At 41.1% G+C, this 15,216-nt stretch overlaps 1 protein-coding gene across 1 annotated transcript in view; it reads right to left on the minus strand.

Moving 5' to 3' along the window:
- Window positions 1-15,216, minus strand: part of TMEM178B (transmembrane protein 178B) — a 213,633-nt gene that overhangs the window by 17,638 nt on the left and 180,779 nt on the right. Inside the window, exon 3 of the mRNA XM_069003153.1 lies at window positions 6,463-6,600. Coding sequence (XP_068859254.1) covers window positions 6,463-6,600 — 138 coding nt within the window. The remainder of the gene's footprint in view (window positions 1-6,462; window positions 6,601-15,216) is intronic.

Genomic DNA, 15,216 nt, shown 5'->3' on the forward strand with positions numbered 1-15,216 from the left:
CTCCTCCCCCTGCCATGTAGCCCTGGGAGAGGGGCCCTGGGGGGAGGCACGGGGTTTCCCTGCCCCTGGTCAGCCTCGTTCCCCATGGGTTGGTTTGTGTTCCCCTGCGCGGGCAGGGACCCTCAGCCCGGACTGTGACAGTTCCTCAGCAGATCCCGGCCATGGGGCTGGAGAAATAAACATCTCTGAAACATCTACCAAGAATCTGTCCATAGATATTTCTCTTCCATGGGACTCCTGGTTTGATATATGCGTGTTACAGTAATCCCCTCTGTAACACATTCTCTCTTGTATATCTGAAATAAAGCATCATATTATGCCAACACACCTGCATAACTTAATTTTTTATTCCTTCTCACAGATATTTCCTGCCTGCTTATCTTTACTGCAGCATTGGAAAGAAGAGGTGTTCACCTCTGCTGTGGGAAAGATTTGAAGCTTTTCTAACCCTGACCTAGGTCCTCTGAGTATGGACAGGCTACAAAGAGTAATGTCTCTGCAGCACTCTTAGAGGGGGTCAGAAGAAACCCGAATCAGTGGCAGAAGTGGAACTGGCAAATGGCACTTGAAACCCCCCGACTGGTGAGGAGGGAGGAGGAGAGGATGAAAGAAATTCCTGATGTTTTTGAAAGCGAATGCTAGGACAAAAATCAGGCCAGAAAAACTCCATACTACTACTTTATGTGTGCAGCATGACTTCCAGGTCTTTCATGCCAGTAGAAAGGGGAGTTTCAGACTCCTAAGCAAAGCTCCAAGCCCAGCACCTCATGCAAAAATATCGCTAGGCAAAGACAAGAAATGAGCTGCTACATGAGCCTCCGGATCATTTTATTACAGATCTGCATGGGCAAGCCAAATCACATGAATAAGGGCATTTAACAGCTGGAATAATTTTCAAATAGACTAATTAGAGACTGAATTATTAATGGTAAAATTTCTAATTGGCTCAAAGCAAGGTTACAGCAAGAAACTCACTTGACTTTGCAAAGAATAATGAATATTTGCAAGGCTAGTAAAATTACATGCTTCTCTAAGGAAATTGTTAGCGAATGAGGAAAAAACCCTGAAGTCATCCTAAAGTGTATGTCACAAGACAAAACTGGCAGAGACCTGATAAAAGTGAAGAGAACAGGTAAAAACAGTAAACAAGCGCAGAGATGATTTATTGCATTTATTTGCAGTAAATTTGGAACAAAATAAGACAACGCAGAAGTCTCTCCCTGAAGGGGTTGCCTTGTTAGGCATGCAGTAAAACCCCAAACTATTTCACTGAAATGTGTTCTCAGTACAAATTACAGAGTTATGAAGGGAAAATACATGAATGTGCAGCGGAAGAACAGAGCTCTGGTAAGGACGATAAAACGTCATTCTTTGTCAGTCTTTTAACACATTTACAAAGGCAAGTGATGTAGCTTTGACCAGGGATAATTGTGTGCTGAAGCAAGTACCAGAACATGATATTGGAAGTGCCACTTTGTATTTCCAGCTGGTACAGCAGACAGCAGTTCAGCAGGGAGGTGCACAAGGTAGGGAGGGGGAGGATGCAATCACTGCCAAAACACTGGATCATGCCACCAGGAGGCAGCCACCCCACTTTCCCCACAGCAGGCACTGATGAGGAAGAAAAGGGTTTTGAAGCATTTAGGTACAAAGTCACCCCTGACCTCAAATTAAAAATAATGCAAGCAGTATAATATTTCAAAACAGCTGACTGAAGTCAGCTGACCTGGGAAAACATCAGGCTATCAGAGATTGTCTTTAAAAGATGATTTTATAAAGCAAGTACAATAACAGAAGGTGTGGTGAGGTTGGGTTTGCATGGCTGCAAACCTAGCACAATCTGAGATGCTGAAACAAGAAAATCCTATGGATGAATGTGCAGGAGAGCAGGGAGAAAAAACTAGGGTTAGATGGATATACAGCTTGTTTGCTGATCATGATACAGGAAATATTCATAAACAACTTGATGGAGAGCTAAAAGAAGGGATTCCTAGAGCCAATGGAATTTGCCTTGGTAGAGTTACCAATGTGCCGATTTGTAGCATCTCAGCTCTTGGGAGATGGAAGTAAAACTTGACGATATTGGTTAAATTAGCTGTCGGGGGAGTGAAGACACCAATCAAAAGAATTGACAGGTTTTCTATGATATTAAACCCAAAAAAAGTCAAGGATTTGAATACATTCAAAAGAACTGCTCAAAGCCAGAAAATGTGAGCACCACTTCCTGGGAGCTGATGAGGTGGCCACATCTAGACTTGAAAAAGCAAAGGCATAGTTCTGGTGCAAATAAAATTGCTTTGGTCAACACACAACATATGAAATGCCCCACATGCATTTCCTCAGATAGATGTTTAACTGAATTCCTGTTAGACTAAGTACTTGATGAGCATGAAAGCATCAGGCTTGCCACAGGACTCTAACATTTGGAAGTAGTGTTACAGATGCTCCTAAGGTTCCACAAATTGTTATAAAATTACAAAATTACTGGATGGAGCTTTTACTGGTGCACAGATTTTTGGTAATTTGCATGAAGAGAAAACACAAGAACCTGCAAGAGGATGTGCTTGGAGTCATGTATAATTTGAGTGTGACCCACTTCTGTTACAGAATTAACTAGTCTCAAGTAAGATGAATAAAATGAACTAATCACAATGAAATTTAAGAGCACAGTTCCCAATGGAAAAACTCTCAAAAAGATAAACTTTCCCACCTTGCAGGGTAAAATGATACTGACAATACTGAAATGAAACTACAACAGATAGTACAATTCTGAGTACAGAAGGCTGTGCAACAGTACCATCATGCAAAATAGATAAAAAGTGCTAAACATAATTTACAGTATCCATCCAGCTCTGTACAACATGAGGTTTTTGAAAAAAATCCTGCTGTGGACAGGCAAACGCTGTCATTCAAGATAAGGAATCCAAGTATAAACTGTACAATAAAACAGAAAATTATGGAAAAGAACTTTGGAAGCCGTAAGGGATCTGTGATTGCTGTTGATACAGATACATTTGGACTAAACAGAAAAGATGAATTATTAATAGTTTTTAGCTTGTTACAAAACATGCAGAACAGCAGTGTAAAACACACTCTAAATCACAGTTTACATGTCCTGGATTCCAGATGAGCTAATACCAGATAATGGCCAGCATTTCATAAATGACTTGTTTCAGCAATTTGCTTGAGAAATTAGATCAAGCAAAGCAAAGCAAGTCCTTATGAGGCACTGCCACATAGGTTAGCAAGAGGATGGTTTGGTAAATATAATAAAGAACCAGAGGTCCAAGCAAACCACGTCTGGTCTCGTTAGATTATTATAGCACACTTCTCAGTGCTTGGTTGAGATTTCCTGTTCAAAGAATTATGGGCAAAAAGGGACAAACCCCATAGATATGTTAAGCCAGCAATGTTTAAACATTGCAAAAGAGCTATTTTTCTAGAAATAAAACCAGTACAAATACTACAAACATAGCCAAGACAAGCGGTGTTGCAAATGGAAGGGAAGGTTAGATTTCAGTCGGATTCTATAGCTACCAATTGAACACAGTCTCCTGTCAGCTGCAATGAGGTCAGGTGACAGAAACCTTCCAAAGCAGTTTTCCCATTATTGGACCTGAGAAAGAGTTAGGCAAAACTGAGAGGCAGTCTGGCTCCATGCAGTTTAAGAAACAGAATGGTAATATGTTGACAGCATTCATGGCATGACAGAAGCAGTTTTGTATTCAAACACCATCCAGCAATAAAAAAGTTTAAATTAAAAGATTCATTGGCTGTAAAAGGAAGGACTGTCTAACACATGACACAGTCTGAAAACATTGATAGCTACTGACTTCTAGATTAGATGGCTCTAGTTGTGTATTTTATTAACTGACTGCTTCAGTTTGTAGATGTTACTTTATGCCCATTTGCTGTTAAAGGAAATTGGTATGGCAGTTGCTACTGACTTGTGCAAAACAAGAAAGAGAGTAACCTTTGGGTAATACTGATCCACGTGTCTGCGCTGAAGCAGAAAATAAGTTTGATCTCCTCCCAGCACATCTTTATTTATAATATTACACTTCTTGACAGAATTTGGCAGATAAAATAATCTGGTGCCTCTCATTTCAATTAGTTTCAGGTTCCAACTGCTCGATCTGGTTATTATTTTGTCTATGCAAAGAGCATGCTACTATCAGATGGCTTCTCACTGCACAGGTACTTTCACTCTGTGTTCAAGTCAATTATAAACCTTTTTTTAAACAGTTTCAAACAATTGGCTTACTGTGGCATGGTGTCTGTTTCTTGTTTTTCAAACCACGAGTCATTCTTACAGCTCTTCTGCAAACCTCTCCCATTCTTTCCACATCCTTCTTTAGCACTGACACCTGATTAGGATGTCCAGAAATAGCTTTGCTTAGCCCAGAGATAACACCACCTCATGATCTCATTGTATATTCCATAAGAAATAACCCATTTAGCAGTTGCATTGCACTGAGAGCTCCTGCACAGCTGGATGATCCCAGCACCCATGATTCCAGAGACCTTTTCAGAGCCCCTCCTCTCTGAGAGGGAGTGTCTTGTTCCGTGGGGATGACTCAGGCTGTTGTGTGTCCTTGGCTCTGTCTCCACTGAAATGTTTATTGTTTGAGCACACTAAAAGATGGCTTTGCAAGCTGAGTGACCCATTCCACTACACATGGTTATACTGAATCTCTTTTCACCTGAAAACTTTTCAGTCATCTTTCAAATCTCTAACAAATAATGTTGAGCCAAAAGGTAATCTCTGCAGCTGCTCTAGAAACCAAGCCATATATAATGCTAATTCCCAAATACTAAACAAGACATAGCTAGTTTCTAATAAGTTTAAGTTTTCTGTATTTATTTAGTATACTCTTAATGTTTTAATCTGAATGTTGTGCTGTAGTAACTTAAATACCACACAGATATCTGAACAATTAGAGCAAAATGGCTCCTGTGCAAACTAAGCTTTTAAATACACGAGAAACACCAAGCTCATCTGGCAAGCCATTGCCCATAATGTTTTGACACCCACAACAAAACATTTACAGACATCCCCACAAAGACCAGTGTGTGCTTGCACAAGGTCCTAGCAGACTTCAAATGTGTTTGCAGGCATAGAGAGAACTGATGTCTAATGTCACCAGCACAACATCACTAGAACATAAATACTTGTTACTCCAGCACTTAACTCCTCTTCTGGGACTACAGAATCTTTCCTCTATGTGACACACTGATCTGTGTCACACCACAGTACAGATAAACAGATGATAAAGTACACTGAAGTGGTGATCTGCCTGCAGGGCAAAAACCCAGCTAAACAAAAATCACCAGCAGAGAAAAGAAAAGATAACAGAAGTAGTGGTGTTCACTTTGAGACATTCACCCAGAGCTGTGTTTGGGTCTTGACTCTCACACCCTTCATTTCAAGTAACTGTGCCTTGAAATTTGCTGCTAACAGAAATTTGGATGGCATCTGTAGTAAGGAAGGCTGGTACATTACATGGGAAATGTTGGATGACCTTGAGGGCTGCTGTAGTAGGAATGGGAAGAAGTTCAAAAGCACAGAGTTGTCAGGGCATGTACCTGGGGAATAATAAACAGAACCTCTGCTGTAAATTGGGAGAGCATCAGTAGGAAAGTACAAAGGTGGAGAAAGGCCTGGATGTATCATGCAGCTGCAGGATGACTGTGGGTCTCCAGTGTGATGCAGCATGAAAAAAACAAATACAACCACAAAATACTTCAGGCAAGGAATTACCAGCAGGGGAAGAAAACCATCACACCACTTATACAAGGTCTTGATTAGACATTGTTAGGGAATGGTCCTTTTCATCCATATTTGAGAAAGGCAAGTATGAATAAGAACAGGTGGCAGTAAGGGCTGCTGGATTGATAATTGTTCTTACAGAGACAAGTCTACAAGACAGTCTATGTAGAGTGAAAAAAGGGAAACAGAATACCATTGCTCTTCATAGGTACAGCAAAGAAAGAGACATATAAACTAAAGGTTACATTTGACTCAAGAACAACTGATGAGTAATAAATATAGATTATAACTTTCAGCACAGTTTCTAGGTATCAAAGTGTCCCACTGTGAAATAAGATAGTGGTGAGACTCACATCTGCATAATATTCAGATTTTTATTACTGAGCTTACTAAGTGACAGTGTTATTTGCAACAAGAGAATACTGTACTAAAAAACTCAGATGGCCCTTTCTACTACCATGAGTTACAGATACTGTTTTGTGATAGAAGTAAAATGGCTGGGTTATGATGGAAGTAACTATGGCTGGGTGATCCTTGATGTGCACCAGAAGGAGCTCAGAATAAAACCAAGTCCAGGTCAAGTAAAACAACTCTGAAAACATACTTTCAGTGACTTAGAAAAGGAGGGACATGTGGAAAGAGGGAACATGAAAACAAGAAATATACATTCCTTCAAACACCATCATCCTTACCTCCCATGAGGAAGAGAAGCCCTGCCACATACTGCATAAGGCCTCGATCCCAACAGCACCCCAGCACGCCAATGATCCATCCAAAGAGGATAATGGCCACAGCCATGCCCATGAAGCCAGCTGTCATCCTGCGCAGATCTGCAGTGGGGAAGACAGAAAAACAACATGAGTGGGAACAGTCATAAATCAGCATCATCAGGGGTTCATATCTGTCTTAATCCAAAATGCTACTGATCTGCAAGGACTTCAGTGTGTGTTGGCGTAGGATGATTTGAGTAAGGATGATTCAGAGCGAGGACAAACCATAAATTAAGTCACTAGCTTGGGCTGGCAGGAGAGAGAGCAGGTGACTATTTTACCACACAATGAAGCTCAGTGTAGATGCACTCAAGTGACTTGTGACAGCTTGCTCAGGAGCTAGAAGTTGTAAAATGGCCTCAGTGCAATACTGTGCCTAGTAACTCCAGTCTCTGGGCAGTAGCACAACATCTGCTTACATCTTGCCTTCCCATCTCTGTCCATTACTCCACGGCATCCAAAGGATGTCCCTGCTCAAACTGATCAGCAAAGCAGTTTCTATGCTTTGTGCCAGCACAGACATGACAGAGGATTCACCTCAATTCTGACCCCCTTGGTGATCTTGGGTAAGTCACTGAGCCCCTCTGGACCACAGCTTCCCACATGTAAGCTGGGCTGTAGCATCCAGTGGTGGTAGGAGTGAAATGCAGTCCCTCCAGAACAGCGAGGCACGCAGATACTCTGGTGTCAGACATCATTAAATGCACTCCAGATACACGGCTGGGACAGAGGACACATCATTGTCCTCTCCTGTACCTAGATGGTGACCTTGCCACATGATTTTCAGTGAGGACATTTTTGAGTGCTCCAGGGAGCACTGACAGTAGGAGGAGGGCAGGGTGCTGGAGCAAAACATTTTTGTATTCAAGTGGGGACTGAGTACATCTGATGTGGGTGAAAGGCGTTGACCTGCATTTATTTCATAAATAAAGGAAAAGGGTCCTCGTGTCCTAATGAAAGGAATCCTTAAACAGAGACCTGGTTATGTTGCATATTTGCCTTCTGCAAAAAGGATGGGACTGTGGGACTGCTGGGAACCCTCTTCCTGCATGTGCTGGGAAAAAAAATTCTTCACAGTTGGTTTGGATGTGAAATCCGGGCAGTGAGACCACCTGGCAACTGAAAGAGCAAGGACTATGCAAGCTAAAGAGCATCTTCACACCCTCAGATAATGAAACAGATGGGGGCATCTTCACTAACATTTGATTATTCCCTGTCCCCCCTTCATGCACGCATAAAAAGTTCAAGCACTGATATGTCAAGAGTATATGTACAGAGAAAATTCCAGCAAAGTCAACTCTCTAAACATTTGTTTCTTTCTTGAAACTTTTTTTTTTCTTTGCACAGCAATGATTTTACTTTTTTTTTTTCAAGAAACAGAATGCTTATGACAGAGGAGAAAGATTTGAAAACTGTGAATCATCCACCAGTCTCTATGGCAGCTTTTCTCCTTGGCTGGCCTTTGACTATTTCTCAGTTTCTGTTGTTTTTTATGCTTTTCTCACAGTGGATAAAAGGACCACTAATACCCACAGCACAGATTCAGTGAAATTTGTTAAGAGTGATAAATTACCATAATCAGAGATCTATAAAACTTCATATCCAAAATGCTAAGTGTGCACAAAGTCTATAGATATGCTGGGACAGAATGACTAGAAGGCAGTTTACTCAGCTCCATGTTCACTATAGCACTTTGTATGCAAGATCAAGTTGCATACAAACACAAGCCCTCTCTTGAAGCTACAATTCCTTCCTGTAGATTGTCACTCATTTTCCAAGGCATCTCTCAGACAACATAAAGATAACCAGTTCTTCAGCCCACCAGTAACCAGGTCCTTTTAACAAGATACACATCTTAAAATAAGTGCTTTTATCTTAGGTTTTGTGACTGTCCCACCACATTTGAGTATGTTCAAGGAGTTCTAGTACAGGAAAAAAAAGAAAGTTTTTCCTGCAGAAACTTGTACTTCTCCCAGGCAATGCTAATCTCTGTTCCTTGGGAATTTCTCAGAGTGCTTTTTAAAACAAGCAGTAAGTACTAGTGAGCATCTTTGATGGCTGTCTTCCTACTTTTTCAGTCCATGAAGGCCTGGGCTCAATTGGAAAGATGAACAAAAACATAAAATCTTTACTGTTTCCTATGTCATCTTCCATAACAGCACAGCACATCTCTCCAAGGTGCTGCACAGCTCTTTGTGTCAGCCCTACAAACCCCTTCCAATTTAACTTGTGACTGCTGACTCCAAGTAACACCATTTGCTTGTCCTAATGAAAACATACCCTAACAACCTGCTTCTAATGAGCCCAAATTAAATAGCTTTATTCAGCTGCAAGATGTCCAGAACTCCTTAGATCTACCCCAGTGTCTGGCTGATGGACCCAGTTTTCATAATCCCCAAAGTGGATCACAAGCATCTCCACATCTTTGTATACTAAACTAAGGAATGGTGTTTATCCTGCTAAAATTTGTGAGAATTTTGCCATCAAACAGAAGAGTTAAAGGAGCAGGAGAAAGATTTCTAGGCCAAATTTTGATGTTTGTTTCCCCTAACCTCTCTTGCTGATGGAGCCTGAAATTCCCTTTCTTACAATACAATACAGCAAAATCCAAATTGAGCTTCTTTATGAACTCTTAGTTCTCACAAGTTCAGTGAGATTAGTTTAAGATTGCCACTGCTTAGGCCCATTGCAAATAGGCTCCTCACAAGTCCATCCATTAGAGATTATCAGAAACAAATAAAATATAAACCTTCTTTTCTATTTAAAACTGTTTGGCTTTTGTCCTGACATAACATGCCTTGAGGGAAGCCATTGCAAATGGCAGTACTGGGAAGGGAGTTCTAAAATGGGTTTCAATAACAGTCTGCACTTGTCCAACAGCATCTTCCTGGTGCTCCTCACCTGTCAGTGCCCACATGAAGCTGAGGTCAGGGCTAGGATCAAGTCGATTCAAAGTGATTCTATTATGGAAAAGTACATCATGGAAGTAAATGAATCCCCACCCTCAGGCTATTTAGAGGAATAGGAGCCTATATTCCCTGGACTCAATCCCTATTAATGGGCTTGTTTATGATTACTGTTTTGTTGGTGTGGTGCTTGACATGGAAAGGACAGAAGAAAAGCAAAGATTTGCATTGTGTTCTCGAGGCAGTATCTAAATTCGTTCTGCTAATTTAGGATGGAAGGATGACATATAAATAAACAATAGCTCATCAGTACAAATTGATGGGGTTTTGTCTGAGTTTGATTGGCATTGATAAGACCCTTCCTGAATGCATCCTGCAAAGGTAAAAAGGGTCATGCTGTCATGTAACACCACTTTGTGATGTTTGAGCACATTCTGGGTTTGGTTTATTTTTCTGAAATTGCTTTTATTTATTTTTAGACTATGAAATTAATAGTTCTCTACGTTCTTTCTCTTTTTGAAAACCTCTCTGAGTAATAGGATCTCAGGGTCACGGCATGACAACACCAATCAACTGAAGGAGTGACTATGCCAGCAAAATGCGTGCATTGTTGAATCTTATACAGCTAAATGGGAGCTGCAGCCGCAAACAGCCCTTATCTCAGCGCATTCATGTGCACTGCTTAGCTGGTCCCACAGCTGATCCTCTCCTGGGGACCCATCCCAAGTCCTCAGACTACAACAAAGTGCACACATTGCAGGGCCACTAAATTCCCCTTCTCCACCATCTAGCAAACCAAACCTTTAGAAATGTAGCTATGAGGTGAAAGTAAGGAATGTTACATTGCTTATTCCGTAACATCTGCACTACAGGAGTTGATTTTTATGCTTTGCCTTCATGACTACTAGTTTCAATGACTGACTATGTGGACATAGATACCAACATCACTTGTGGGTGAACATACAAAATTATCTTTCCACACATGTTTTAGAAATGTTGGGGTATAGAATTATTGGGATCAATAAAAGAACTGTGCAAGCAATAGGGCTGGAAGTTTTTAGGCTTGTGTGTGTGAGAGACATTTTCCGTGGGAAAGTCCCTGTGTGAAAATAAACAGTTGGCCTGAGAACATACAGGGAGTAAAGAACCTGCAGGTGTGCTATCCAGGAGTGAACCAGGGGAGGTGAGCACAAAATTCTTTTGATCATAACAAGACTGTGGAAACTTGCCAATATAGTCCAATTATGTAGAAATAGAAATGTGTCTTGATAAGCTTTAAGCCACTTAGGAGCTAACAAGCTGGTATACTATATAAGTGCCTTTAGACTGCTAATAAATCAGAGTGCATTTATTCAACCATATTGGTTTGGATTCTGTTTTTCTCGCTCCCCCCGCCGGGAGCTCCTCGTCCCGCACGGCTTCCAACATAGAAACACCTTCTTCATCCCTTTTTCTTTTTGATGTCGACTAAAGGCTATGAGTGAGTATCTTCTCTTTGGGAGACTTTTCATATCTAGCACTGCTACAGGTGCTGCTGCATGTAAAAGGCAGGGAACTCAGTACTGACTCGAAAGCAATGTGGATCATCAAGCAAGGAATACAGGTATCACGTTCATGTAGGTGAGAACAAAAAATTCTTGACTGATAACACTGGAGAAAGGACAGGGAATCGAGTAATCCAGGTCCTGTGATGGAAGCTGAAATGGTAAATTTGAAAACCACAAGCTTTGTGAATCGTGATGAAAAGATAAACATTAGCATTTTAGACAATGTTCTTAAAATACAGACAGATTCTCATAAACCAACATGTATTTCCTAAAAGTATTTTAGTTTTCTGCTGGGAATATTAACTCTGTAAGTTTTCTGAAGATAAAGAAAGGCAGAAAAACTGGTTAAGAGTCATTTATTTCCAAACAACACGTGATGGAAGGTTCTCTCTGTCAGCTTGCAAATGCCCCTGCCCTTCCTTTCACCCTGATATCTGTCCATCTGTATTTGTTATGGGCAATAAAGTAATTCATGCTGGTTATCACATCGTGGCAGAAGTTTCACACCTCAGCAGCTGCAAACATAACCTGTTCTGATTCAGCTTTGCTTCTCGAAAATTTCCATATGCCTTTTTGACTTCTGATGTTCTGTCCTCTTCCTTGAAATTGCAAGTCATCTTTCTAAAGCAAGGGCTCAGTCTTCCTGTTGGTATCTCTCTTGCTTTCCACAGAATTTAACAATGCTTCCAAAAACTAGAGATTTCTTCCCTCACAACACATACATGAAGGAGCCTCTTGTGAAAGATGGGGAAAACAAGTCAAGAATAGTCAACATGCTCCCAGCTACATGAAAAGTTTGTGGAGAGTGTATAATTAAATCTGTCTTACCAGGATTTCTGTACAGCTCTTGAACCACACAGCACTGGTTTTGCTTTCAGAGCTGCTTGTTCTCAAGCGTTTGCTACAGATCAAGCTACAGTGCTTGTTATCAGGCCCTCAGAAAGTGCAATATTGCTGCAAATAGTATTTCAGGTAGTCCATCCTACACGTCCTCCTTCTTTCTCCCAATAGAGGAAAGTCTGCAGGGAATAAGGACCTTGAAGCTTGTATCCAGAATATCTAGAACAGCTTAGAAGACATTTTGGGTATAACACAGTTCTTTCCTGAGGTATCCCAACAAATGGGAAAATCAAAAAGGAAATCACAAATGTATTTCTGTGCCTGTCTAGGAACAGATGTCAGGATATACTAACGTCACGAGTAGAAATAGACTGGGATGGCGTAATTCTTTAGCATAATCCTTCATTGCAGGTCACTGTGATCTATACCCTCCTGTATTAAATTCCCTCTGATTTGTCTTTACCAGGGATCAAGAACATTTGTACTTGAAAAGAGTCAAAATCACTCCTTTTCCTTCTTTTTCCAAACAAATGTATGTATTGGAAATTGTTCAAGAACTGCATACAGCCCTAGAGCACAATTTACCAGATTTCGCTGAGCTTTGTTTAAATTACTTCTCTTATAAAGAATCAGCAGCACAGAGGTATCTTTTCCTGACATAATCCCTTCTCTTATCTCGCCCTGAAACTTCAGGGGGGACGAGATAGAATTGGACAGATATGTCTTTTATTGAATGCCAGCCCTGGCAGCTCCCAGGTACAATGAACAAGTGAGTGTTAATGCAGGTGATTTTGAGTGGCATCTTCTGGCTCTCACTATTCTCTCTGCAGAGCTTCAAACTGTATTTTGGATGAGGTTGGCAAATAGAGGGTGAGGGTTTTAATCTTTTCTTTCCGCTTCAGGTATGAAGAGATAAGAAAAGAAATATGTATTAGTCTACCTGAGACTCTGTTAAAATCTCTGAGTGCCTTTCACTGCGGCAACCCAGTCCTCAGTTTAAAGATTACTCTAATGCAATCTCAATGAGTACAACCCACTTCAACCAAAGTAATAGTAGATTATATTTACGTGTATCTGCACCCAAGAGACTCAGAGATACACGTCACAAACTTACACTAAAACACAACTCTCACAAAGCTGAGAGAAAGAACAGCAGAAGACCCTCACAAAAAGGGAAACCAGCTCTGTCAAGCATGAAGTGAACCTTCGTATCTCAAGAGGTACAGTGGCCTTTATAAGACACACGCATAACTTCTCCTAAACCACAAAATCCCATCACCTTCTGTTGACTAGAGATTGTTATTTGTGTGATAAAATGTTAAGCGTTTGATTGCCAGCAATGTATGAACCCGCCTACATGGAAAAGCTGATAGGAAGCTTCTGTGGTCTGTGCTAGTTAACATGTCCCTCAGGATGAGGTGTATGGAGAATAGGCATCATGAGATTTATTTATTCTTGTCAGGACAGACCACCTATATGGGCTTCCTCTGTCAGAGTTCTTAAGTGTTCTTACAGTTATTTAAAAATAGAAACAATTGCAAAAGGAAGGTGCCAGCTATGCACTGCTGGCATTTCAGCCTGCCTTCCTCCAGAAGAAATCCCACAATTTTAGAGTCAGGTGAATCATTCATCAAGGGAGGAATGAAGTCATGTCTTCTACAAAGGCTGACACCTTTAGAGGTTTATGCTGGCAAAAAGCAAACCCCACATGAAACAGCAATTTCTTATCTCTGGTGAACTGTCATAAAGCACCAGAGGAAAGGGGGTGTCCCAGACCACATATTGGTGTTACTGTCTGAAAGCAATTCCTCCACTATTTGGGGAAAATTGCAGGGCCTAAGAAATTCTGCAGTGGCTTAAAGTACTATTTTATTCTTGCCTTTTGCTCATGTAGAGCAGAGAAGAGGCAAAAAAGAACACCTAAACAATAAGGGAGGGACTTAAAGAGGCACTAGAGAAGGAAGGAAGGCTTGTTTAAGTACAGGACAGAAAAGGGTGAAAAAAAGCATCTCATGAGGGTGAAAAGATGGATTTGTCTTCAAGAGACTTTATGATACAAATATGAGAGAGTTCAGTGCATAAAGGGGACATTTTTACAGCAGGAATTTAGTATATCTGAAGCAGTTCTACTGTAGAAGGTGGAAGACTTATGTCCTGAGAGAAAGATGGCTGTGAATACCATCCCATAGAAAGGTCCGGCCTTTTGCTCCAATCCTGCTTTCCCTTATGCTCAAAAAGAAACTTTGGCCAGAGAAGAAAAAGGATATTTTTGATACCTGTTATGTTGTCACTCAGCTCTGAGTGACAGCAGGCTAGGAAGAAAAGAAAAGCTTTGCCCTTAGAATCCCTAATCTAGCAGGCCAGAGTAGCTGAGCCTCTACCAAAGCATCATTCAACTTTACTCTACTCTACTCTGTCATACCCTATTCTACTCTACCCTACACCATTCCCTGTCCTTCTCTGGTTCTGGTGAGGAGATTTTCTCTGAAAGTACCCGAAGCTCATCATTTATATTTCTTCAGTGATGTTCAAGAGCTGATCTTAGAGAGTCTTTCTCTCTCCAGATTTACTATCTGTGCTTTTAGCACTACAAGATATGATCATCTAGGAATATTTCCAAGCTTTGGTCCCAGCAGAGTACACTTGCAATTTGCCCAGTCAACCTTTTCATCCCTCTTTTTCCTCTCTCCTCAGAAACAGGGAAGGAAGTCTGAGGCACCTGCAATTTTGGCCACTCTTCTTCGTATTCATAACTTTAATCCTTCCTGCTCCTGCTAGGTGAGGCCACACAAAGCAAACATTTCTCAGTTGTGACCAAGCTAAGAGGCTTTTTGTTACACAGCTTCCATGGATTATGTACGTGTTGAAAAAACTGAGGCATTTGAAATAAAATGGCTTCTGCTCAATTTCAGTGAGGACTTTGTGACTTTATGACATCAAAGCTGTGCCTTTTTCATTTTTCTTCCTTCCTGAACTTTTGAAGAACTCAGATAGTACACACTTCTTTATGCTGGTCATCTCTTATTGTAAGTGGCCTCTACCTGGAGCCACCAGAGCACAAGTATGATCTTGATCAGGAGCAAGGACAACACAGTCCCTCAGCATCACATTATCCTGCCCAGAGAGATCCCTCCGGGATGATGTGAGGCACCATCTCCCTTCTCCCAGTACCTCTACCCCCAGTGGTAGTGGGAGAGGCCAGGTGGAAACTCCAGCTTTCTAAATGGAAGTTTCCCTGTATTCTCCAATAGTCTGGAAGAAGTCTGTGATGGGCTCTGGGTTCAGGTGAAAGGTGACTCCCTTCCTTGTAAAGTGCTTTCAGTGCTGGTGAGAAGTGCTGCTCTGGCACCACTAAGACTCAATACTCCATTTATCACCCCCCC

Source organism: Aphelocoma coerulescens, chromosome 1A, assembly GCF_041296385.1.
Source record: "Aphelocoma coerulescens isolate FSJ_1873_10779 chromosome 1A, UR_Acoe_1.0, whole genome shotgun sequence".
Taxonomy (NCBI): Eukaryota; Metazoa; Chordata; class Aves; order Passeriformes; family Corvidae; genus Aphelocoma; species Aphelocoma coerulescens.